This window comes from Grammomys surdaster, unplaced genomic scaffold (genome assembly GCF_004785775.1).
Source record: "Grammomys surdaster isolate TR1022 unplaced genomic scaffold, NIH_TR_1.0 130, whole genome shotgun sequence".
Taxonomy (NCBI): Eukaryota; Metazoa; Chordata; class Mammalia; order Rodentia; family Muridae; genus Grammomys; species Grammomys surdaster.
In genome coordinates, this window is record NW_021604588.1 from 8,247,088 (window position 1) to 8,273,073 (window position 25,986).

The 25,986-nt window shown below is 39.1% G+C and overlaps 1 protein-coding gene across 4 annotated transcripts in view; it reads right to left on the minus strand.

The window, feature by feature from the left end:
- Fmo2 (flavin containing monooxygenase 2) overlaps window positions 1-12,532 on the minus strand; it is a 25,869-nt gene extending 13,337 nt beyond the window's left edge. For 3 of the 4 annotated variants that reach the window (XR_003710191.1, XM_028758862.1, XM_028758879.1), the window contains exons 1-5: window positions 12,416-12,532; window positions 11,919-12,056; window positions 3,559-3,747; window positions 2,428-2,590; window positions 1,204-1,346 (exon numbers count right to left, since the gene is read on the minus strand). Coding sequence is in view for 3 of the 4 variants with exons in the window: in XM_028758862.1 (XP_028614695.1) it covers window positions 1,204-1,346; window positions 2,428-2,590; window positions 3,559-3,747; window positions 11,919-12,053 (630 nt within the window). In the remaining variant the exon portion in view is untranslated. Of the gene's footprint in view, window positions 1-1,203; window positions 1,347-2,427; window positions 2,591-3,558; window positions 3,748-11,918; window positions 12,109-12,415 lie in introns of those variants that run through there. The other variant, XM_028758871.1, reaches the window with a different exon arrangement.
- Window positions 12,533-25,986: the final 13,454 nt, after the last annotated feature.

Genomic DNA, 25,986 nt, shown 5'->3' on the forward strand with positions numbered 1-25,986 from the left:
TATCTATCTATCTATCTATCTATCTATCTATCTATCTATCTATCTATCTATCTGAGACAAGGTATCTCATTGGACAGGAGCTTGCCAAATAGATAGGCCCCTGGCTAACAAGCCTGTGGTATCTACCTGTGTCTACCTCCCCAACTCTGTGTGCTACCATGCATGGTTTTTAAAAAATGCAGGTTCTAGGGATCAAGTTCAGGTTCTCATGGTTGTGCTACGAGCACCTTTGTAACTGAGCTATCTCCTGGCCCTTGCACTAAATTTCTAAAGTCAGTATTTAAAATATTAACAGATGAGGCCATGCATGTTGGTATATGCTTTTAATTCCAGCACTCAGAGGCAGGCAAATCTTTAAGTTTGAGGCTAGCCTGGTCTACAGAGCAAGGTCCAGGACAGCCAGGGCTGCATAGAGAAACCCTGACTCAAACAAACAAAGGAAAATTAACAGCCTACTTTCTCACTAGGTCCCTTGGGTAAAAACTAGGCCTTCTACAGGAAGACCAGCTAGCCTGGACCATTGAGGGATCTCAGAGTCTGGACCACCAACCAAAGAACATACACATGGCTGGACCTAATACTCCCTGAACACATGTAGCAGATGTGCAGCTCAGTCTTCGTGTGGGTTTCCCAACAACTGGAGTGGGGGCTGTCCAAAAAGCTGTTGCCTGTTTCCTAACTAGGTTGCCTGGTCTGGCCTCAGTGGGAGAAGATGTGCCTAGCCCTGCAGACATTTGATTGCCAGGGTTCGGGGATGGCCAGGGGGTGGGTGGGGGGAATCTCCACCCTCTTAGAGGAGAAGGTGATGGGTGGGAACTGTGTGAGGTGGGGATGGGGGAAAGGGGCAGCGATCAAGATGTAAAGTAAATACATAAATTAGTTAATGGAGAAAAGAAAAAAACAAAAACAAAAACAAAAAAACAGATCTACGCCTTCTGTACCAGGAATATCTAGTTGAAACTTTCCATTAAAAACAAAAGTGAAGGCACCACAGCTGAGAGATGTGGAACAGCAAGTTCTAGGATGCATGGCTGGTTAGTGGCAGGGGTGGGAGTTAGATTCTGGCTTCTTGGCTTCCAGATTTCCTATGTTATTACAACTGGCAGCCACCTACCTAGTAATGGACTTTTGGTATACATCTGGTTGCTCCAGGCATACCTTCCCACCCCTTCCACACCGTACAAGATGAGCAAAGCATCGAACCTGTGCGGCCGTCTTACTCAGTTCAGAGGCAATATCTGCGGCTGAGTTTCCTATTCCAACCACCAGGACGCGTTTCCCCTCAAACCCAACTGGGTGCTTGTATTGGCGGCTATGGAAATACTGGCCTTGGAACCTCTCGATACCTTCAGGAGGAAGAAGAGGGAAACTGTGAGCTTCCAAGTAAACAATTATGACAAGTTAATTTTAATGAAACTCCATGGTTAGCTTTCTTTTTCTGATTTCTTACTTCCTCTCTTACAGAAGTTATAGTAGTCAATTACTAAACTCTAAGTATAAATTCCATAAGAAACAAAAGGTCCATGTGAGAGGCTGGAGTATGTGTATTCAAACAAATGGCTTTGCTGTACAGAGCACAGCTTAATGTCTCTCTAGCTATTCTATTTTCGACAGTCTAATGACACTCTAGTTTCACACAGTAGATACATTTAAAGCTATTTTGAAATAATGCTATTGTAATTGTGCAATAATTAGAATAGTATTTATCATTTTGCAAAGGCAAATCAAAATGAAAAGACTCTAAATCAAGGCCTACAGAAGGCGTTCCTTGAGCAACTCAGTAAGCATTTGACTGTTAACTGCATGTCCTTCCAACTAGCCACTTCTATACTTCCCAGGAATATATAGTTTTACTAAAGAGTTCTTTGATTTTAGTGTGGGTGATTCTCATATGGAGCCTGGTTCTGAGCCACTGTGTCAGATATTTACCCAGAGGACTCTGGGAAGGAAGTTCTCTCTGAAGGAGGGCTGGGACATCAGGACAGCTGGCTTCAGGGATCTACTCCTTCATTCCTCCCTTCATCTCTGCCCTACCTCAGTGTATATTCCTAGGACTTCTTTCTAGTAACCGTTGACAGGTAGAAAAGGCTCCATGGACGGAGCAAATTTACATGGGTTTGTCAGGACAGAGCAATCGGGTAGGCAAATGGTTAAAAGGGCCTCTCATAGACAATGAAGTTTAGTAAGAATTCTTAGCATTTCTAGGAAAAACAAACGATGCTGGAGGAAGTTAGCTGAGCTAACTTCGTCAGACTCAGAAAAATCAACAGAAACAAAGACGGTGGTTGGCATTTTTCAGCTCCCCAGCTGAATCCCAATCTTACTTTTATTCCCATTCATAGCAGCAAATCCTGTCTGTCCATTAAAGCATGCATGCGAGGCTCCTGGAAGCCTACTGCTACAGGCTGAGAAGCCCTGAAGCCTCACCTGGAAACGACTTGAGTGGCAGGTGAGGCTGGATGTGATGGCCACTGCAAACCATAACAGCGTCAAAGACAGCACGCTGCTCCTTGCCATTGCTCTGAGTATAAACTTCCCATTGCCCAGAAGATGCGAAATCTGGGCGTTTTTTCACACTGATGACGGTTGTCTTGAACAAACACAGAGAAGGCATCGTTAGTTACTCTGGCAGGGCCTTGCAAGTAGGGATGTGGTGACTGTAATGTGTAACCCATTTGGTTTTCTTAAGTTCACAGCCTGTCTCTAAAGGCAAACTTTGTCAAGTGGACTCTTCGTATTCTTTGGCAGGCAAACACAGGATATCCTTAGAAGACTGTCAGTCATAGAATGGATCTATCAGGAATTGGACGGGAACCGTAGGAAGTAAGACTGAACATTTCAATGCTATTTACATATATAGATTCCATGAGAATCAGCTGTTATAAATTAATATAAAACAATCCGGTACTTATAAAATTAAATTGCTAAAAACTTGCAATGTATTAAAAATAATCCCCATTAAGGTACTTATTCAGAACAATTTTAAATTTAACAATGCAGCATGCTAATGATAACATGTGTTTCTATGCTGTTGTTCCTGTTTGTAGAAACTACAGGAAATGGTAATTCCAAGCATAATTCAAAATGATCTGATTTTCTGTCGGTGTAGATAACATGGAGAAAAAAAGTTGGGAAAAATAGTTACCACTTGTACCTGAGATCAATGGAAAATAGAAAGTATGTTTAACCCATTTCTATGAAGAACTTTAAAAAAAATACAGTTTGACACACTTTCATATTATTCTTTCAAGAGATAGGAGACTTAGAGATACCAGTGCTAGCAGTGGTTAAAATATAGTTTTAGCATTATCATCATTTAAACTTTCAATTGTAATGGATGACTTTTCACTCTTGTTTATATGTAACATCAAAAGTATCAGGAGTCATGAGTACTTTTTGGGTGTAATACTATGCTTTTGGCTTTCAACAAACCCACCAAAGTGAGATAGTTTAATTTATTGCCAGAGTCCCTGTTCTATTAGAACGTGAACTGAGCGGAGGCAGAGAAATCACTTCCCACTATGAAACACAAAATCCACTTCCCACCATGTACAGTACCTGAAACTGAATATATTTTAGGAGATCAAATTTCTTGGCAAAGATCCTGAAATATTCCAGGAGTTTAGAGTTGTGCAGGAAGTTGGGGAAATCCTCCGGCATTGGGAAGTCACTAAAGCAGGACATTTCTTTGCTAGTGTTGGTGATGACAGAGTGGTAGATGCTAGCTCGGCCATCTTCCACGTTTTCCTAGAGTGGCAAGAAAAAGAAAAACAGCGGTAATGATTCAACACAAGTCTTACTTGTATCAAGAGTCTTCTTCTGGGGGGAAAAAGTCTTCTTCCGGAATCTTAAGTCTTCAGTGCGGTGAATCGCTTTCCCTGCTGTATCCTGACTTAAGCACCTGCGTGCTGAGGGGAAGCATGTGTAGCCTTGTAGCCTGTTGTTCTGGGTCAAGAACCTGTTCATTGCCAACTAGTGCTGCTCAGTGGATGTGCTATCGGCGCTAGTGGGGTTTGAGGGAGAGACAAATGATTTTTGGAACTAAGCTACGCAACCATAAGGTACATGCAGAGGACCTACCCCAGACCCATACCGAGCCCACGTCTACTGCTTCAGTCTCTGTGAGCCCCTATTGCTTAGTTGGTGCTGTAGTTGTGTTCTGGTCTTCTCGACCCCTCTGGCTCCTATAAGCCTCCCTCTTCTTCTTCGGGGTTCCCCTGGCTCTGCCTAGTTTTTGGCTGTGAGCTGTGGTGGGGGGGGGGAGAGACCCCACTGTGGATGATGTCATACCTGGGCAGGTGGGCCTGAGCTGTATAAGAGCAAGTTGAGCAAGCCAGTAAACAGAGTTTCTCTATAGTCTCTGCTTTAGTTTCTGACTCTAGGATCCTGCCTTGTGCTTCTGCCTGACTTCCCTTGATGATGGACAGTAACCTATAGGTAGAAATCAACGTTTTCCTCCCCGAGCTGGTTTTGGTCAGTGTTTTATCACAGAAACAGGAAACAAACTAAAACATCAACTGATCCTTAAACCTGGTTTTTAATGTTCACAATTGTGCCTCGGTAAAAATCCCATATAGCACGTTATGATTGAATTAATATTTTCTTCTAAAGTCATGCTCTGTACAGTATCCTTCATGTAAATTTAAGTAAATAGCCAAGATTGAAAATCAGAGCTTATAAATCAATTTGTGACCAGAGAGGCTTTTATTAGAAAATTTAAATATTGGTACCCAAGAACTCTTAGGTAGGTGCTTCTGTGTTTACAAAGACTAAGCTATTAATCTAGAAAAATAGTAATTGCTACTTGACTATGTGTTTGGGTGGCTGTAAAGATGGTAATGTTTGTAGAAACTCCTTAACTAAAAGAGATTATTTAGTCTTGCTTGTACGGCACCATAATCTCTTATGCAGAGAAGTTCAAAAACAAAAATGAAACATTCACTTGCAATCCAACCAGAAATTTAAATCAAGCATGCATGTTTCTTTCTTGTAATTTTTTTTGTAACTTTTTTTTTTTTTTTTTTGGTTTTTCGAGACAGGGTTTCTCTGTGTAGCCCTGGCTGTCCTGGAACTCACTCTGTAGACCAGGCTGGGCTCGAACTCAGAAATCCACCTGCCTCTGCCTCCCAAGTGCTGGGATTAAAGGCGTGCGCCACCACCGCCTGGCTTTTGTAACTTTTGTTAATAGAAAATTACTCCTTGCCTTCCAAGATTTTCAGTTTCTTAGTTTTTGGCATCATTAAAAGTGGTCATCTGAGATGGATATGTCACCCTGGGGTTGCTGCCTGAACTACACAATGAACATTAAGCCAGCCACAGGTAGATATCAAGACTCCATCTCAAAAAATGTATGCATAAAGAAATAAAACAACAGAAAATGAAAGATGAAAGAGGTAACCAGGACTAGAAGAAGATGAGCTTAGTCTTCCAAGTTAGATGTGGGCATCAACACATCTCTTTCTCTTTAAAGAGAAAAGTCTGGACCAGTCTGTGCCTCTCACTTGTGAGACAGGGATGTGAGCCATTGTTCTGAAGATGCCAGCCATTAATCCTCAACTTTGATACTACCAGAGCTCACTGTGGCATTGAAGGTTAATTATGGTATCAGTTGCTCTGCTGATAAAAAAGGAACTGGTACAGTTCTCGCTATTACACATGGATGTTCTGCAAGAGAGGTTGTACTTGATCTGGGTGAGTTAACAGAAGAGCGTGCTCATGTGACCTGTTGTTCACTGAGTAGAAAGTTCTTGGCATACGGGGCCTCACTGGGTCTTAGTATCAGGGTTGTCTTCAGTGTATACTCACTGTCAGGGCAGGTTGTTCAAGAGAAATATTCAGAATTCTTGCTAAACATAGATTTGTTTATAAATATTCTCCTCCTTTACCCCTTCTTCTTCTTTCTTCTTTCCCCCTTTATTCATTGTTCATTTTTCTCTTCTCTTGTGCCTATAAGAAGACTTTCCCCATGAGCTGTGTGTTTATTTTTTCTGGACTAGAGTCTTAACTTGGATAATAACCCTGTCCCAGTTGCAGGTGGTGTGGGCAAAGATATCCAGAGCAGCATTGGAAGTTTTTAGAGTCTGCTGGCCTCCAGATGGAGAGGGTTTATAGTGGTCTAGTTGTGAACTACCTGTACATAGAGAATTAAAAAATGCATTAGAGTAGAATGAAGTATTTTTCAACTTACACAAAGGAATGCAGTGATTTGAACCTTAGTTTCAAACCCAGCTTCAGATTGCATAACACGACTCTCATTACGTTATATAAACTTTTTTTTCCTGGTTGTTTGGTCATTGAACACAATGTCCTTGGCAAGACTGAATACTTGGGGTTTCTTAGCCACCACAGTCTTAAAATAGGAAATATTTCATTAAGCAAAGAAACGTGTTTCTCCTCCGCTCCTCCCACACCTCTCAAGACTATATAATTTTGAGTAGTGCAGAGTAAACAGTAAGGGTCCTGTGAAGACGCTGAAGAGGCTGATCCCCCTGCCTCTTGTAATACTCCTGCAAAGACAGACAAGTTACACAATCCAGTTTCTTCACGTTTCCATGTAAAGTAGGATTGGTCAACAATGCAAACATTAAACAGTTTCGAGGTTTACAGATATTAGATAAAGTGCCCAATGCCTGCCTCCAAATCTGCGCTCAGTCAATGTTTGCCTCTCTCACTATTGTTATCAGACCACAAGAGTGGACCTTGCCAAGGCAGAAACACATCACTCGTCTGAACTAAGAGTGTTTGTTGCACAGTAGCCAAAACATTAGGACTTTCCCAAGAATCAGCACATCGCATAGAACTGCGATCGGAATCTCTGTCTGGCACATTTTAAAGGCGGGTTCGAGGATGGGAAGACCTCATTCTGATTTCTAGGTCCTAACACAGATTTTAAGGCCAGGCTGAAATGGTCTTTGGAAGGTTCACTTATATAGATTACCAAACAGCAATGGTAGCACAGTCTTTTTCTGAGGAGAAAGCAATATACTTTCTGTAGACTTGATTGGTAGAAGCAGTTTTATTATTATTATTTTTTATTTATTTTTTTATTTTTTGACAAAAGCAGTGTCTGGTTGGGAGCAGTAGAATGCTTATCTCTAATGTCTAAAGCCCCGTGACTCCTCTGCTAGCCCCACCCTCCCTGCCCATTTCCCCATCCCTGCGCCCTCACCCCCACTCCCTGGCACCAAATTCTTTATAAGTGTTTCTTCATGTGTTTAGTTGGTTGAAGTAGAAGTCTATGCGTTTGGGTAAATTTAGATAAAATTGGCACAATTTTCATAGTTGTGAAGGGACTATAATTAATACTGACTCAACAAACAGGTGCTTATCAAATGCTTATCTTGGCCGGATTGGAGCTGGGGGTTGCGGACAGGAAGTAAACAATACAAGAATAGCTTCTGTCTTTGCAGAGTTTATTACTGTATTGAATTAAAAATGCATCTGGGTCTCGGAGCTGTAAAAGTGAAGGAGGAGGGAGGGAGACTTTCCTCTTTGCTAGGTCTAGAATGCATCAGGCACTCAGTGAGTATGTTTGTTGAAAGAATAAAAGAAAGAGAGGTGTCAATCACTAGCCTTCCTCTGTCTTTTCAAATAGAGCTTGATTGTATTGAATAGACAACAAGTAGCATAATGGATAACAAAAATTGGACTTTCTGATAGCATACTCTAAATGTCATTGTATTTTATGCATTATAACATTATATTTTTGGTATTGTCTTCTTTGAGGAACTGGGGATTAAGCTCAGGTATTTATACCTCTAAGCACATACTTATACCTCTAAGCACATACATGTGCTTTACCAGGAATATATACTAGTATATTCCTAGTCTGGTTTTAAGAGTTTATTTTGAAACAAGCTCTCACTAGGCTGCCCAGGCAGACCTCACATCAGCCAGTCTCTGCGGTAGCTGGGATTACAGGCTTTCACCACCAGGCCTGGGCTTAAAAACACATGTTGTTTGTTTGTTTCTGTTTCATATTTCCCCCTCACTGTATTCTGTAGCTTTCTTCTGGTCCATATATGCAGACAACACTTCTTCAAAACTGCTACGGAGAGTCAAAGTATATTTCAGACAGTTAATGACTAGGCCTACTAGTGCTACATATTTGATTGCCTGGAGAGGTACACATATGTTAAACATGATTCTATAAATAGTCATTAGGATGCAAATGCTTGCTACATTGCATTAAGCTGTGATAAGTTTATTTAAGAGAGTTTCAAGTTGAACAAGGGTTAGGCTGTCTGTGATCTCTTCCAGAAGGGACGCGGATGAGTCTGATAAGTTGTGTTCTATGTGAACAGAATGGGCTGTTAAATGGGAAGATGCCTAAGACAGAAAGAAGGCTGCAGTGGACACATCGGTAGATGGAGAGAGATTTGCTTGGGTCAGCGAGGAGATGCACCAAATTGCAAACCTCATTTGGGAGATACTCCAGGTGCCCACTTTATGTTTTTATCTTTTTACGATCAATATTCTGTTTGTTTCTTTTGAGACAGGGAATCACTTTGTACCCTTGGCTGGACTCAGCCCTTTGATATAACTCAGGGTGGCTTTGAACTGGATATCCTCAGGAGCCTTAGCCTCCTAAGTGTAGGAAGTACAGATGTGGCTTATCATGCCTGGCCTTGTGATCAATATTTCAGTCAATAACTTTGACAAAGATAAATACAGGTGATCATATCTGTGTATACCCAAATGAGAGTGGTGTAGTAAAGATGGCAGTTGGTTGAAATTTCAAGTAAAATTTCTTGTCCAAGGCAAGACAAACAAAATAATGTTTAATATTTATAGATATGAACTTTTTAAAAACAGGGTTAGAAACTCATTTCACAAGGACAGGAAAATAATGGCTTGGGCTGTCAGTTGCTCAAATGAGAAAGACCCCAGGATTTTATTTGATTCCAAACTCAAGATGACTCATCAGCATGGAGAATACTTCCAATTCAAGAGGAGTGTGATGTGCCGGTGAGCCTGCTTACGTCTGCTGTCGCTGACCTTACCAGTCAGTCACAAAGGGTAAGATGTCTATCTTCCGCTTTATAGTTAAAGTGAGCTTAATTATTATTATTATATAATATTATAAATTATAATAATTAATAATTAAATTATTATTTATTAATAATGTAGGAGGCTATCTCAAATATAAAAAGGCTATTGTGAACACAAAAATTAGGTAATCTACATGAAAATAACTATGCAAACAGTTTTTGTCTTGTAAATGCTGAAGAGGTAGCATTCAATGGCTTTAGTGGGGGTGTGGTATCCAGGTGAAGTTCATAAATCATAGTGGGGAGACTCAGATCACTGAGTACAGATTTGTTGAAGAAGTGACTATGTCCGCTTTGTTGTTTAACGCCTACTGCAGTGTCTGACGTCTCTCTGATCTTGCAATAGATACGTTTAAAGGAATCTATCAATTTGGAATATTAGATTGCACGAGAGTCACGTGTTAGGAGATGGTAATATTCCAGGCCTATTGTAGACAAAAGAGACTAGGATGGAAAGAAATATATAGACCATTACATGAAGGAAAGATCATGCGACATTACATACATTACATGCTAGGAGAGATCTATATATAAAAATTCCCATCAGAAAATGGTATATGTTAGTAATTTCCTCATGATAGGGTATCAGAAGCAGAATAAATTAATGACTGCAGGAAGATCTTTTTTTTTTCTCGCAATTTTTCAGTAAGTGTGGACCTAAGGAATCACACAGACTTTTATTTTTGTTCTTTCAACTGTGTTCCTTCTGGGCAATCTGTTTATTACAAAATTTAGCTTCCTGTTTAGCCATCAGTGAGGAAAACTGTAAGATCTACTCCTAAAGACTTGAAGAAAAATAATGTGCACAAAGCGCTTCTTTGCTGGAAGAAGTGCTAAAAATATTTAGCCTTGCCTGTATCCAGAAGATGACACCAGGGGGCGCTGGAGACCCTTCTGGAAGAATTCAGTGCCTTCTAAGCCAGGCAAGGGACATGATTCACATTTTTTCTCCCTGCTTTTATTTTTAAGTTGTCAGCTCTACATCTGATCTCAAAGCACTCTATGTCAATGTGGGACTCAGTTAATAATTCCTCTTAGAGCCAGTTCTGGACAGTGTAACTGAGGAGCAGTATCCTGGGGGGTGAGCATGGAAGCCCAAAGCATCCTTTCCAGAATCTTCTCTTGGAAGTCCAGTTTCCTGGTGTCCAAGATACTTATGGGTTCCCAGTGGCAGCCCATACAATTTTTCTAGAGTTTCTCTCTGCAGGAAGGATGGCTTTGAAAGGAGAAAATTATTTATCTTTCGTTATTGGATGTACTCTTGAGAGAGGGTTGGCATGTGACATTTGTTATAAGTACTAGGAAACTATATATTTAACTTTATCCAGTAAGGATTTAATTAATTCCTATTTTAATCTATTTTTCCAAAAAGACATAAGAAACTTTCTCTGATTCTGAAAGGTGACACACTGAAATAGGGTCATGAAAATGTCGTGGGGTAGAACCACCTTCCTGAAATGCATCAAATCATATTGTTGATAGACCATTCAAAGTAACTTTTACCTCTTTGGCTAACAAATTAATAACAAATAAGGAACGCTTTTTGCTTTATTAAGTGTTACACATTAAATCTGTTATAGGTCGTTGAAATGACTCATTGGGTAACACTCTTAAAGCACAAACCCAATGATGTGAATTCAACCCTTATAGCCCACATAAAGGTGGAAGGAGAGAAAGAACCAATTCTAGAAAGTTGTTCCTCTGACCTTCACATGAATGTTGTGGCACTGAAGTACCCAAGTTCCTCTCTCTCTCTCTCTCTCTCTCTCTCTCTCTCTCTCTCTCTCTCACACACACACACACACACACACACACACACACACACACACACATGCACAGACACAATCATGCATGTACACACAATAAATAAAAGCTAAATTTGTTACATTTAAACCTATTTAGACACAAAAGAAAATCCTGTGTATGAGCCAACAGTGAAGATAAAAAATTATCAAAAAAGACAGGAAAGACCACCTATTATATTACTTTCTTGGGAAAAGCTGTAATTCCGGCAGCCAGTGATTATTATTAATGTGATTTCTTTCTATGAAGCTACTCATATCATATAAAGGTCAATTTCTCCATCATGGACTCTGTGTTTACACAATCGGATCAATACATTTTCATTTGCCAAGCAATATATATATATATATTGAAAAACTAATGAATATGTTTTCTTTTTGAGACAGAGTTTTGTTATGTAGCCCAAGCTGACTTCACATTTCCAATTCCCCTGCCTCACCCTCTCTAGTGGAGGAGCTCTAGGCATGGGCTTCCACTCTCAGGAGGGAATGCAAATATTTTCATTCACAGACCACAAGTCTTTCTAGTTGTCTGTGAATCTGTTGATAAAAGTTTGAGTGACAGCTAGTGAATAGAATGACTTTATTTCATAGAAAATATCCAATAAAGAGGTTCATAACAGTTATACTACAATATAACCAGGAAAGCTCAGTACACAAACACGGCTTATTTTTCAGAGAAAAATAAAGTCATTAGTGATAAGGGTCCATCCTCTGAAGAAAGCCCTTTGCTCAATGATTAGAGGTGATGTCATGAATATTTACTTCTGTTTTATAAAGTGCTCTCTAATCTCTAATTAGTATATCAGAAAATGACAAAATCACAGGCTATTTTGCATTAGCTGGATTTTAAAGAGAAGGTTCCTTATATCCCTGAATTGATCACATGGATAGGCACAGTTTTGACCTGGGAGAGATGCCAGCCTGAGTTCATTTCCTGGTTAGCTGCATAAATAAATAAAAATAAAATTGGATCAGAGCTGCTTAAGACATCTTTCAATAAGGCCGATCAGCCTGCTTGTGTTTCCAGCGTGACTTCTTCTGAGATAAGATAAGTCTTACTTACTTTGAATCTCCACAGTCCTCCGATATCTTCAGTCCTTTCGAAGCAGGTGGGCTCCAGACCCTCATCCACGCAGCACTTCAGAGAGATCAGTCCACTGACCCCTGCCCCAATCACCGCAACCTTCTTTGCCATCATCTCCTGTCAATGAGTTGGTCAGTCATTACTGCTGAACATGGACAAAGGTAAGAGAATCCTGCAGTCTGGTCAGGTAACTGACTTTCCACATGATGGGTGGTAATTTAATAAGCAGAGCTAATTGAATAAAATGCCTCACTAATCAAATCTTCACTCTTCCTCCCCTTAAGAGAAATTTGTCTGGTCATATGACCTTCATTGTAAACTTGTTTACAAGTCTTGGCTTAATATTCAAAAGGAATCCATTTGAGCGAGCCAAGTTATTCAACAAAGCAGTCCCAGGGGTGGGAGCCAAAGCTGGTTGTGTTCTCTAGAGTTCTAAGAACTTCCTCCTCTACTTCTTCCCCAGCTGTCATCCTTACCTTTAGTTGTGCTTCTTAGCACTGTCCCTTTGACAGAAGAGTTTCCCCTGAGGGTTGTGTGCGGAGAGATGGGAGTTTTTAAGAGATGAGGCTGTGAGAAGTGGGAGGAGCCCTCCCTCAGGCTTGAGCACTCAGCCAGCAGAACCTCTAAGGACTTTATTAGTATTGAAGTTATGCAAGAGATCCACTTCCTAAGGTCGGGAACACTGAACACTCAGCATTCAGGTGGCCTAAATAATTATGTTTATCATCAGTGTAGAAGATGTGCGTTAACAAATTGAAAAAAGTAGATAAATAAAAAGAAATTAAAACCACCTCTACCATTACCATCCAGAGATACCTACAACAACCAGCACTGACAGTTGGCAACTTGTTCCACTTATTATCCTATGTGTATATGTGCCCATGCACACACTTATGCACAGAGGTGGGGGCCAGAGTTTGATGTGAAGTGTTTTCTTCAATTACTGTTTACCTTATTCTTTGAGACAGGGTCTCTCACTAGCCCTGGAGCTCACCAACGCATCAAGACATTCTATACAATGAGCCCCAAGGATCCTCCTCTCCTCATGTCCCTGGTGCTTCGTTCCAGATGCATACCACCAAGGCTGGCTTTTATGTAGGTGTTGGGGATCTGGACTTAGGTTTTTCTGCTTGTGTGTGGTAAATACTTTGTTGAATGAGTCTTCATAGATCCACTTTCACTGCAAAATCAAAGCAAAAATGCAATCACACTCCAAGTCTAATTCCCAACTTAAAATTTTCACCCTACCAGTAAGTTTATACAAGGGCATTTTAAATGGTTGCATGGATTCCATTTGGCTGGTGGTGTTAGTTGTTCAGTTACTTGGTTTTGTGTGGTAGGCATTCTTTCTCATGTGGGCCTGGAGGAGCATACTGTGTCCCTGACTTCACAGAATCTTGTTCTAGTCCTGATCTGGCCCTCTTAGGCTTCATGACTTCTGGGTTTTAACACTCTGTGCTGACACACTTCCTGGCATAGGTTCATGTCTCAATTGATTTCTCTGCTCATATGTTTGCTGGCTTGCATGGACCTACTGTGACTTCTAAGATCTTTCCCTCCACTGCCCTTCTTGACCTGTAACAGGTAGAACAAGATAGACCTTGTGTGTGTGTGTGTGTGTGTGTGTGTGTGTGTGAATGCTAACTCAGAAAACTGAAAGACTCTGTGTATTTTGGATGTAGTCAAAACAGTGAAGGTAAGGCCTTGATAATAATATTGCAGAAGCCCGTTGCTAAGGAGAAACAACTAGATATGCTAGCACAGATTTATTTATTTATTTTATTTATTTACTTATTCATTTATACTTATTCACTTTACAATCTGCTCACTGCCCCTCTCCAAGTCACTCCTCCCACAAGTTTCTCCCCTCCCCCTTTCCCTTCTCCTCTGAGAGGGTGGGGTGCCCTCTGGATATCCTCCACTTTGGCACATCAAGTCTTTGAGTCTAGGGGTATCCTCTCCCATTGAGGCCAGACAAAGCAGCCCAGCTAGAAGAACACATCCCACGTACAGGCAACAGTTCTTGGGATAGCCTCAGATCCAGTTGTCTGAGGCCTACATGAAGGTCAAGCTGCTCATCTGCTACATATGGCTAGCACAGGTTTTAATGGACTGAAGCCTTTGGAGAGGATGAGCAGATGGTGTGCTTCTCAGGTGCGGACACTAATGGCACTTTGTGTCAAGCTAAACTGATACCTTTATTCAAAGCCAAAACACCGGCATCTTCTCGGGATTAGTGCCAGCTGGCAGGCTTGCTTTACAGAGCTAGTCTTGGCTGGCAAATGGTAGTTAGGTGTGGCTTGTACAGACAAGCTCTCTGGGAGAGCACGTGTGTACCCAGAGTGGATCAGTGGGCCCCTGGGCAATTTTTAATTAGTAGACCTTTAATTGTTTCAAGTTTCTGCTGTTAGAAAAGCACTGTGCACATTTTATTCATCCCTTCCACACTTAGCTAATTATTTTCTCTGGATATTTGAGGTAGGAATTGGTGAGTGAGAGCGTTTGCATTTTTGAGACTAAGGCATTCCTCCAAGTCTACTGCACACAGGAAGCACTTGCAGATCTTGTAAGACACATGAGGATTTTTAACGCTTATGAGGTGGGTCCAGATTATTTCTAACAAGGTTCCCTGTGACTCCAGATGTGCCCTTAGACCACATTCTGAGTTGTATCTTTCTAATGCTTTTAGTTAAGTTGTCTAGCAGGAAATGGATATATTTTAAAGGTGTTTTATAGTTACGAAGTGTTCTGAACTGTAAATATACTTTCCCATACATTAATTCATTTTACTAGCCTGTGTCTATAGGCTCTACCACCTACCTCTATAGAAGTGGAAATGTACTCCCTGTTACTAGGGAGTTTAAGGATAGCCAGGAGAGAAGTAAGTGTCTTACAACCTATCTTTATATTAGGAGCTCCCAAGGAAGGTTGTGTTTAGCCAAGAGGAAGTTCCCCAGTCAAGAAGGCTGACTGATGGATAAGCTCACACGAGGCAGTTTTAGTTAACGTAAAAGTCTACTTAGGACCACAGATATGAATACTCCTGAGCAACTGAGTTTACTTTGCTCTAAGGAAGAATATTCTAGCTCACAATGCTGTACAAATACAGAGAGGTGTCCTGTAAGAGGGGAGCTCTCTACTGCTGTGCATACTCAAACAGATCAGCCAATCAAGTGTTCACAGGCCACACAGGGATACAGGGATGTGTGTGTGTATGTGTGTGTGTGTGTGTGTGTGTGTGTGTGTGTGTGTGATGCATGTGACTAAGACTAGGGCTGGGATCAGAAATCTTGCTGTTATCAGTCAATGCTCCAAACGCAAAGGTACTGAGGAGGCCATGGATTGGAAAGTACTCTGCTTATTGTGTGGACTGGAAGGCCCCTTTCACAGATCCACATGGTCACATGGCCTGGACTGACACTTAAAGCGTTCTTGGAAGAGTCCACATCCCCTTCACTGAGAACTCCTGTGAGGAGAATATGCCTATCAGCCATCTTTTCTTTCTCCTTTGTTTCTGACTACCTGTTATTTATTTAGCAGACGTATTCAAACCCTGCTGCCCTTGCGAGGAGCAATGGAGCTATGCACCGGGAAGACAGGCTCTCTCATTAAATTACTTTAGAGCTCGAATGAACCACAAATCAAACTAGTTCTTCCGCAGATGAGCTAGCTCATCCGAGCTTGCTGCTTGATGCCTGTAGACCCGTCACTTCCGGTATGCCCTACATTTTCTGGGGCAGCACTTGAAAGAAATAATCCCTTGGGAGCTTCAGGATCAGCAGAGTGAACTGAGCAAGCTGGTTACTTCCTTTTTGACACTTCAGCAGAGTGGCATGGGAGACCTGCAGAAGTTGTGGGTCTGTGATAGCCCGGAGTCCGGGAAGCATCCTGAGGCCAGGCTTAGAAAGCAGTTTTATTGAGATACAATTTAAATATCATCTATTTTACCAGTGTTAAGTCAAACTCAGTAGTTTTGCTAAATTTACGGTTGCAGAATCATCACAACAACCAGTTTTAGAATCATTTCATACCCTAACAAAGAGCTTCTGTGTCTACGAGTCAGTTCTCATTTCTGCCCCTAGCCCTAGGCACTACTAATTTACTTTCCAGTTCTATAAATTTGCCTCTTCTTTTTGAGACAAGATGTTATTGTGTAGCCCTGGCTGGACTGGACTTTATTTGACAAGGTTAGCCCTGAACTCATAGAGACCCACTGTGCCTGACCCCCTAGTACTGGGATTCAAAGTGGGTACCATTGCACCTGACTAGATTAGTCTACTTTGAACATTTCATGTAATTGACTCATACAATTCATGCCTTTTGGTTCCTGGATCTTTTCACTACAACATTTTCAAGGTTCATCTATGTTGTAGCATATGTTAAGTCTTCACTAGTGTTTTTCTTATTGAGTAGTATTTTTTTGTATGGGTACTATATTTATTCAATAACTGATACTCTTTATTATAATATTCAACAAATGGATTCTATTTATTTATTCAATAATTGGTAGACTTTGGGTAGTTTCTATAGTTTGCCTATAGTGAATAATGCTGCTATATGTATTTATGTGAAATTTTTATGCTTACATATTTTTATTTCTCTGAATAGATATTTTGGAGCATAATTGCTGGTTCATGTGGTAACTCTATGGATGGCACTTGAGAAACTTCTAGGATGTTTCCAGAAAAGCTTCACCAGTTCATATCCTTGTCAGCAATGTGTGAGGGTTCTAATTATTTTTATATTCTTCCTAATACCTGTTATTCACTGTGCATCTTTTTCATTTTGCATCTTTTTCATTTATAACCATTCTAGTGGATATGAAGTGAAATCTCATTGTGGTTTGACTTACCTTTTCCTTATGGACAATGATTTTGACAATATTTAAATGAACTTGGTTACTTTTATATCGTTTTGGAAAAAAAGTCTACTCCAATGTATGCCTATTTAGTGTTAATATTGACTCTTGAGCCTTGCTTCTGAATCCTAGATGAATCCCTTAAAATGCATGATGCTCATCCATCTTTAATTCCAAGGGGTCATCTCTTCACTTCATTGGTTCTTTGAAGTATCAACATTTTACTTTTGATAGAATACCATTTATGTATGGTTTACTTTTTTGTTTGTGTAATTGGTATAATATTTAAGAAGACCTTGCGTACTTGAAGATTAGACCTTAATGAAATTTCTGAAAAACAGAATTTTTGTGATGTTGTATTGATAAAACAGAGTAGAAGTTATGCTCAGAACAGGTGGTAGAATCTGGGAGCAAAGAAGGGAGGTAGTTTTACCAGTGGAGGCAGAAGTTCGTGAATACCCATCCTTTATGAAGTATTTTCAGTGTATCACAGAATGTCTAAATTTTGCCTACAACAACTTGCTTGATTGTTCTTACAATCCTGTTAAAGGGTAAGTCTTGTTAGCTGCAGTTTTTGAGTGATAAAACCCAAGTATAGATGAGTTAAGTAAAATGTTGAAATTCATACAAGAGGGCTCTGAATTCTGGCATCTAAGATCTTGAGATGTGTTCTTAACACTTCCTCCAACTCAGAAGTAGCAGGTGTGGTGGTGATGGGTGTGTTATGTAAGCATCAATTAAGGTAATTAATTTAATGAGAGTCTGTGGAAGAGCTAGGCTGTATTTTTATTATAATATCCAGGTCTTCTCAACAGACACTGTGGGAATAGTAGTTTTACCTAAGTAGGATTACTTATACTTAACAGAAACTACACAAAGTCCATAGAATAACCTACTCATTCTCATAGGCTACCATATCTTAACATCTTCCTAGACTCAATTTCCATATAAAACTTTGACATTTTTTAGATTTATCCATTAACAATGAGTTCCACAGCTTTTTGAAAAATGCAATGTCGTATTTTTCTTTAATGGATATGTGAATATGTTGCATTTTGCCTTACTATTTATATTACATTTGTATTACGTTCTACTTTGCACTTTTATGCCAAATGGGATTAGTAACATTTTTTTAATTCCTTGTTTATTATATAATTAGTTTGTTTCCTACCACACTTTAAAATATGTTCTTAAGGACTAACATATACATCCTTTTCCTTTTTAATGTGTAAGATATGTTTGTTTTTTAAAGTCAATAAGTGTTTCTAACTCTCAGTGTTTTCTACCTTTGCACCATTTTAAGCACTATCATCATGTGTTTAGTTATTATTATGTTTAACACTGTGCCAGATGTTTTAGTCTTATACAATCAATGTTCAATCAAATCAATGTTCATATCAATATTTTTCTATTCACACCGTAGCACTTTACATTTCATCCCAGCATCTGTTTCATTTGTGGGGCTCTACTGGTGACTTTTTTTTAGTTTTTTTTTTAAATATGAACTATTTTCCTGTTGCTTTTGAAGTCTATTTAATCTCGTATAGCACTTTAGATTGGCACTACAGTTTTAAAGGCAGCATTCAGAATAGTATTTAATTCCTTTCTGGCTTCTATAATTTCAGTTGCAAAATTGTTTGTTAATCTCTGTTTTCTTTTGACCATAAAAAATACTTCCTCCCACCTCCACAGCTCATGTCTTAAGCATTCCACTTATTTTAGTTTTAGTCCATTTTACTGCAAAGGGCATAAGTTATCTTTCTTGGAGGGTGCTTGAAACCCATTATGAGACACAATCAAAAGCCTGCTGCCTTTATTTCTTTTGGTTTTACTCTTTTGAGTTATTCTTTTCTTCATGGCTCTTAGAATTTCCAGAAGTCCAGATGAGAGACCAAATCTTTTGGGTTCAGACTCCATCTTAGAGAACTTGTCTTAAGACTGAACTCAAGTTAACTAACAGGCTGGTACCTAGCACCAGTTTCCAGGCTATCTCCAACAAGACCTGTTTTTAACACCATGTACCTCCCCAACAAAACCTGCATCTAGCACCAGTTTCTAGGTTATTCCCTAAGAAGTCTGCACACACAGGTTACAAGCCCACCCCTGACACTTCACTTCCTAACAACCACCAATGAGAAGGAAAGCAGAAGTTAAGTTTATGATTTGGCTCCCAGAACCAGCCAACTATGATAAAAGCCATAATGGCCTCCATAATGGCCAGGCTAGATATCTCCTTCTTGCCTCTATAAATGCTTGCCTAAAACTAGGCTCAGAGCTACACCTTCCTGCTGTGTTAGGGTTAAGGGGAGCCCAAGCTCGAGCTTTAATAAAGAGACCCTAATGCGATTGCATTGGAATTGGCTCCTTGGTGGTCTTTTGGGGTTCACAAAGATTTCCTGGCACAACACAGCCTCTCACTGGTTGCTGCTCTCTGGCTGACATTTGTCTCAAACAGTGAGACAATATCTGACCCATCCTTAGGGAATTTTCCTTCTTAGAGTTTGCCCCTGCTGCCATTGTATTTCCTGATACTTAGAGCATATATATATATATATTTGTCTTTGGTGGAGATGCTGGTCTAATATATGTTAGCTAGTCATAGCTAGATTTCAATGATTTTCAGCCAGTTTTCTATTTATATATACATGGAAATATATTTATATATAAATGGAAAAATTTTTATGTATGTATATATATATATAAAAATAAATTCTACTTATATACAAATAGAAACATATAAATTGTGATTCTGAGAAATAATCAATTTCTTCCGATTTGGCCTCTTCATCTGGACAAGATTCTATTGTTGCTCTTTGTAAGAAGCTGTCTGTCTTGATGCCAAATTCTGTTTGCTATCACTTGATGCAGCTTTATACACATTGCAAAGGTAGAGATTTAACTTTATTTTCAGTGTTTATAAATATATTACATAGTAGTTGTGTTATACTAAAGGTATAATATTATTCACAATCATGTACTTACTCCCCAGCCAAAGCCTTCTTTGCTCTACTCTCTGACTGTATTCCTTGTGTTGGTGATCCAAAGCAACCAGTCTACTTCATATTTTGTTGTATTTTTGCTACATATATACAAATCAAAACATCTAGTAACATAAAAATATATCACAATATGTGTATTTTTGTTCAATTTAATTCTCCTCAATTCTCTCTGTAAGCTCCACAGTTCCCCCTTCTATCTCTCTCTCTCTCTCTCTCTCTCTCTCTCTCTCTCTCTCTCTCTCTTTCTTTCCTCTCTTCTTTTTATCTTTTTGAGGTAGTCTCACAGTGCAGCTCAGGATGTCCTCAAACTTACGTGTAGCTCAAACTGGCCTTGAATTCTGCATCCTTCTGCTTTGGCATTCCTGGTGCACCATAACACCCAGTGCCATGCTTATAAAATTTGTGAATTATTTAATTTATTTCCAATGTGTGAAACTCTTTTGTATAGACATATTATAATTTATTTAGCTATTTTTCATTGGATGGTTGGACAATTTCATTTTCTCGTACATACACTGCCATAAACATTCTTTATCTTGTTTCCTTGTGCACCTGTCCAAAGTTCTCTGGTAGTACACAACTAGCTGTGAAAGGACAAAGTTTCGAGATAAATATATTTTCAAATTTGCTACATAGTGACAAGTCAATTCCCCAGAATGTTTATATCCACACTGCCTCCAACCACAAAGGGTTCTACATGTTCCCACTGTATGACTGTCTCAGAGGGTTTTTTGTATAATAAAATTGTAAAATGATATTTCATTGTTTTGAGTTTTGTTTCCTGGATTACCAGTCAATACCATGAGTTAACAAAAGCTTGGGGTAACACCTTAATCTAGACAGTAACTTACAGTCGTTACTAGAATTGGCTTCTCTTATGGCTAACATCTTTAGATAGCAAGTTTATGCTTAGTTTTTTCAAGGGAAAAAAATAAAAAAGAAGTAGTATTGGCTTGGGCCACCTAAGGCTGAGTTAAGAACCCATTGTTAACCAGGTCTCAGTTCCCCATCTATCCGAACTGGGCTGTAGACACCTCTCATTTTACAAATGACCTTGAAATACTGTTATTCTCTGTTTCCAGGAATCTCTTTCTCCAAACCACTCAGAGACCGTGGTTGCACACAATACCTTTCTTACAAGACAGTTCAACTTCTGCCAGCAGCAACCACAGATTCTAAAACATGACATCATTTATAGTTTCTTCAAATGTTGTAGCTGTGTGAGCTGCTGCTGTTTTCTAAAACTCCAGGGCACACTTCCAGACCACCCCAGTCTGGGTTCTCCTTGAATTCAATCCTAATCCTGCCTTAATAAATGTAATTTTCTCTGGGTGTAAGTTATCTTTTTTGGAGGATGCTTGGAGCCCATTATGAGACACAATCAAAAGCTTGTTGCCTTTTTAAGTTTTACCCTTTTGAGAAGTACATATTCCTTTCTTTATGGCCTAATACAATTTCCAGAAGTTTCTAGCAGGGGCTAACATTTATTTGAAATCTACTAATGAATGCATTGTGTTAGTGAGGGAAAGGCAGTCCTGCCTTGCAAGGCTCTCTTCATGAAATGACTTGAGATTATTAAAGCAAAAACATAATTTCTCAACAAACAAAAATCCAACCACAATCAACCAAAAACAAAGATCCTACTATATACCTCGAATATAGGGAACATCCAAACTATAGAGAAACTGTGGGTAAAATAATCACAGTTGACAGTTTTATCTGCTGTCTCTCCCCAATGCTAGTTGTAAGGCTATAGAGAAAAATGAAGAAATCAAATACATAAAGGAGAAGACTGAGGCTAAGGAGACACTAGGGGTTACCTGAACAACCTCTAGCCTAATTAAGTTCACTGTATATTATGAAGCTACAAAAACAGCTGTTTAGAGCACAGACCACTAAAAAAGACTTTCAGTAACTTTTAGACACTTAGGAAGAATTGCTATGATATAAAAGGGAAAGAGATTTCAGGGGATGAGTGATATTTATGCAGAGTCTAAGTCTAGAGGAGGACCAACGAATTGAGAAGCAGAGCAAATTGGAAGTGAAGGGTTAAAGAAGGAAAATGTAGAGTCCTATAAGACAAACAGTGAGTATAGAAGGGAGGACTGGGTAGGGAGGATTGAGGAGTTCTCCCACCCTTAAGTGTTAAATACTTGAACTTTGCTAGTCTCTCAGAAGAGGGCACCATTGGATGAGAAATCTAGTAAAATACTCTATTATAAAGACAAGGAAGATACAGGAGAAAGCTATGTCCAGTTAGATAAATGAAAGGGAGAAAGGTGGGGTGGAGAGGAAGAGGAAATGAGGCATGTGGTCTAGAAACTCTTGAGTACAGGTAAATATCATGCAACCATAAAGCAGTTTGTGGCAACATTAGCAGTAATAGAAAAAACACTGAATAATTTAAATGTTTAGCAGTGAACAGTAGCTAAGTATCTTGTAACATTATTCTATCAAGAAAACATTTCACATGATGGGAAAAAAATAAAATGGAATTTTATGCAATCAAAAGCATGCATTTGACAGGAATAGCATTGAGCAAGAAGAGCAAGCCCCGTGTTGAAATAGGCCAAGGCTCTTCCAGTTTCAAACAACCATGGTCAATTACGGACAAGTTTGAAAAATGATTTCTCATAAGACAAACACAGTATGGTGATTTGCAAATATGGTAACAGCCTTGAAGAATACTTTTTTTTAAACAAAGACATACTCATTTATAATCATAATTCTTTTGTTGGTTTTTGTGTTACCATGGTAACCCATTGCAGTTTGCTTTTGTGAAAGTGGCCAAACGTTTGTCGTATTCATTCGTTTTTCAAATTAAAAAACAGAAGGCATACCTAAGTTATGATTAGAAAAACGGATTGTTTCTTTCATGTCCTTTCTCAGGGATCATGGTTAATATTCCTGTAACAAGAGGCAATTAGAAGAAAAGGTCTATACGTTTATTTGATCCAGTTTTGTGTGACATGATTGTTCTGAGATCAGGGATCCAGGGAATGAATGTAAACTCTCCATTTTCACAAATTTGATGAAGAATAGGCAGCCATGTGCAAATGTGATTACACAAAAGAATAAGATTTCGGATCGATAGACGGAGGAGGGAAGGCCCAGCAGTGCCTGTCTATTTTGAGTCTTTTTGGACTCTCTATGCTCCATTCCTTCCCTAGGATTGGAACCTTTCTGAGATGGGGGTCTTCTGACCTTCTTTCAAAGAAGATAAGATCAGACATTTCCCTCTAATCAAAACTTAGACATGTGGGATAAAGGTTGAATACTATTTTTAAGTTTTATGGCTGGTTTTTTTGGAAAGAGTTTGGCTTCCATGACTTACCTTGGGAAAGAGGAGTGTTTCCTATAGCTTGGGCGTGGAAAATGAGAGGCAAAATGAGAGGTCAGGAGGCAATCAGAGACAAACCTTTCTCTTTCACGTATGGGCATCTAAGTTGACCCCCAAATCTAGCTCATTGTGTCCACGATGTGGACATTGTGACATTGTGTCGCTGATGACTCCATTCACCCTTACTGAGATCTAAGAAAGGTTAATATTTCTGTCAAGCTGGTTAGAAACTGATGCTATTTCTCCTTATCACAATCTTTCTTTAAGAGTTCTATCAAAAAAGTAGTGAGAATGCTTTCAAGGGTTTTGAAGAGGCATAGACTGTGGTCATACCACACAACAGTGTGGAGAAGCAATAGGAGGGGGCTGGTGCTACTGAAACCTGTGCCAGCTTGTTCTCCATCTCGGCATTTCTTGGTGACCGTTTTAGAAACACCAGTCATAAGGTTACCAGCAGCACACATCATTTCATTATTTAGATCTTTATTCCTTATGGGCAAGCATCTTTTTTTTTTTGCTATCATTCTGGGTATCTCTGGCACCAGATATTTATTCACAGGGGGAGTACTGTGGGATTATTGCCTGTCCACAGGCTTGGCTTGACATTTTGTTTATCTACAATTGTGTGTTTTGATAAAGTGCATTCCAGTTAGTACATAACTCACTAATCATAGCCTTCTCCAGTATGCCACAATAACCACTGTTATATAAAATTGGTTAAAACCAAAATAAGACCAAAGGAGGAGGAGGAGGAGAAGAAGAAGAAGAAGAAACCTCTTTCTCATTCCATCACATAGTGTGGTTGGTTAGTCATGTGATGAGGAGATCAGGAAGGAAGAAAACAGTGTCCAGTTGGGGCTGGATTTTGTGTGTGACATAAATTTCTTTTCTCACCTCTTCATGAGAAGCAAGCAAGCAAGCAAGTATATATATTCATTTATATGATGAATGACACATCTTCATGTTAATTCTTGATTAACATAATGCAAGGGACTGGAGAGATGGCTCTTTGGTTAAGAGATTATACTACTGTTGAAGAGGACCCCAGTTTTGCTTCCAGTACCCACATTAGGTATTTTACAATTTGGAAGCCTCTGGCCTCAGCACATGAACAGACATGAGTATACACACATATGGACACAGATACACACTAATTACAAATAAAATAAATCTTGAAAAACAATACAAGTCACACATGAAAATATTTTTGTTCAAAAATTTCAAACCACAAAAAAAGTAAACAGAAACAATAGTCCCAGTCCCTGTCTGTCCATCGTCTTCCCAGTCTCAATTCAATCTTCAGATAAAACCACTGGTGGGAATTGACTGTCTGTGTATAACCAACATTTATATAATATATATATGTATATATATGTGTGTGTGTGTGTGTGTATGTGTATACACACACACAATTACACAAATGAGAAAATGTACAGTAAGTTTGTTACTTATCTAATTATCTAATATATGAAATATATATTACTGAATATACATATATACATATACATGCATATATATGTATATGAATATCCTTTGGAGTGTTCCATGTCTTCATGTAGAAATGGATCTCAAATATTTTGCTTTGGATTATTTTATATGATGATGTCTATCTGGGGCATTTTCTGTCTTTCAAATTCGAAGTGTACTGTCAATTGCTCACTCATTTTGTTCATTCATGCGTTTTAATACTCAAGTAAATAAACTGAAGCTTAGAATCAATGTGGTACTTTATTCCTAGTTGTTGAGCAGTTAGCTGTGGCTCCTGCATTTAACCTTGGCATTTACAGGGCTCTTTCTGCCTCCCAGGGCTAGTTTTTTTGTCTCCGTGAGTGAGTGATCACCACACTGCGTGAATACTGGAGATCATCAGATAGCTGAAGGTTCCTCAACAGAGGAGTGGATGCACGGTGTGTCCAAAGACCGACTTGAGAGGAGGCAAGATAATGTAGGGAGGATGGATCAACTACAGTTGAATCAGGAGAATTTAAACTACACCTGTCATCCAAGACAAGGTTTTACATGCACTTGACTTGAACATTGCTGGACACTGACCCCCTTCATATCTTTTGTGGACTCTGGATCAAATTTTTACTGTTTACTGTATATAAACATACATACACATATTGTATCTATTATGTGTGCATAAATGCACATGTAATATTCTTTATATATTAAGTAGGAAGCACTTCATGTAGATAAGATTCAACACACTTTATTTGTATTGACAGTGTATGTATAATGTGTAAACACATGCACTTATATCCTGTATGCATTATATATGTATATATACATATTTACACTTATCAACAAAACAAACACAATGCATCCAATCATATTTATGAAGAGTGCTACCCACTTCATAAATGGGGGGTGGGGGTTACATAAATGTTCTTTTGGTTCTCTGTGTCTTAATGGGGTGCTTAGAGGAAGTGGTTGTCAAATAGGTTTTGGAAAGAACACTGGATTAAGGTGCAAGAGGAGTAGCTTTACCTTTAATCCCTGGGCTGCCTCTAGAGTTTTTACTTCCTCATTGTGAAGTAGGTCAGGATCATAGTGACAGCCAGAAACATGCCTAAAGGATTAGTGAAGAAATGTTTGCAAATGATTCAGACATTGAAATATAAGAAATAACAGAGGGGAGAGAATCAACTGAATTTCTATGATATCAGTGAAGCATATTATTCTATATTATTCTATTTAATATTTCATATGTTAATCTATGCCAGGTTTGTAAACAGCAAGTGTAATGTTAGAGTTGTGGTTTCTTCTGTGCCGTCAGATACAGAACAAAGCATTTTATCTGCTAGACTAATGGATTGGTAAATTTGTCTCCCTCCCTCCCTCCCTCCC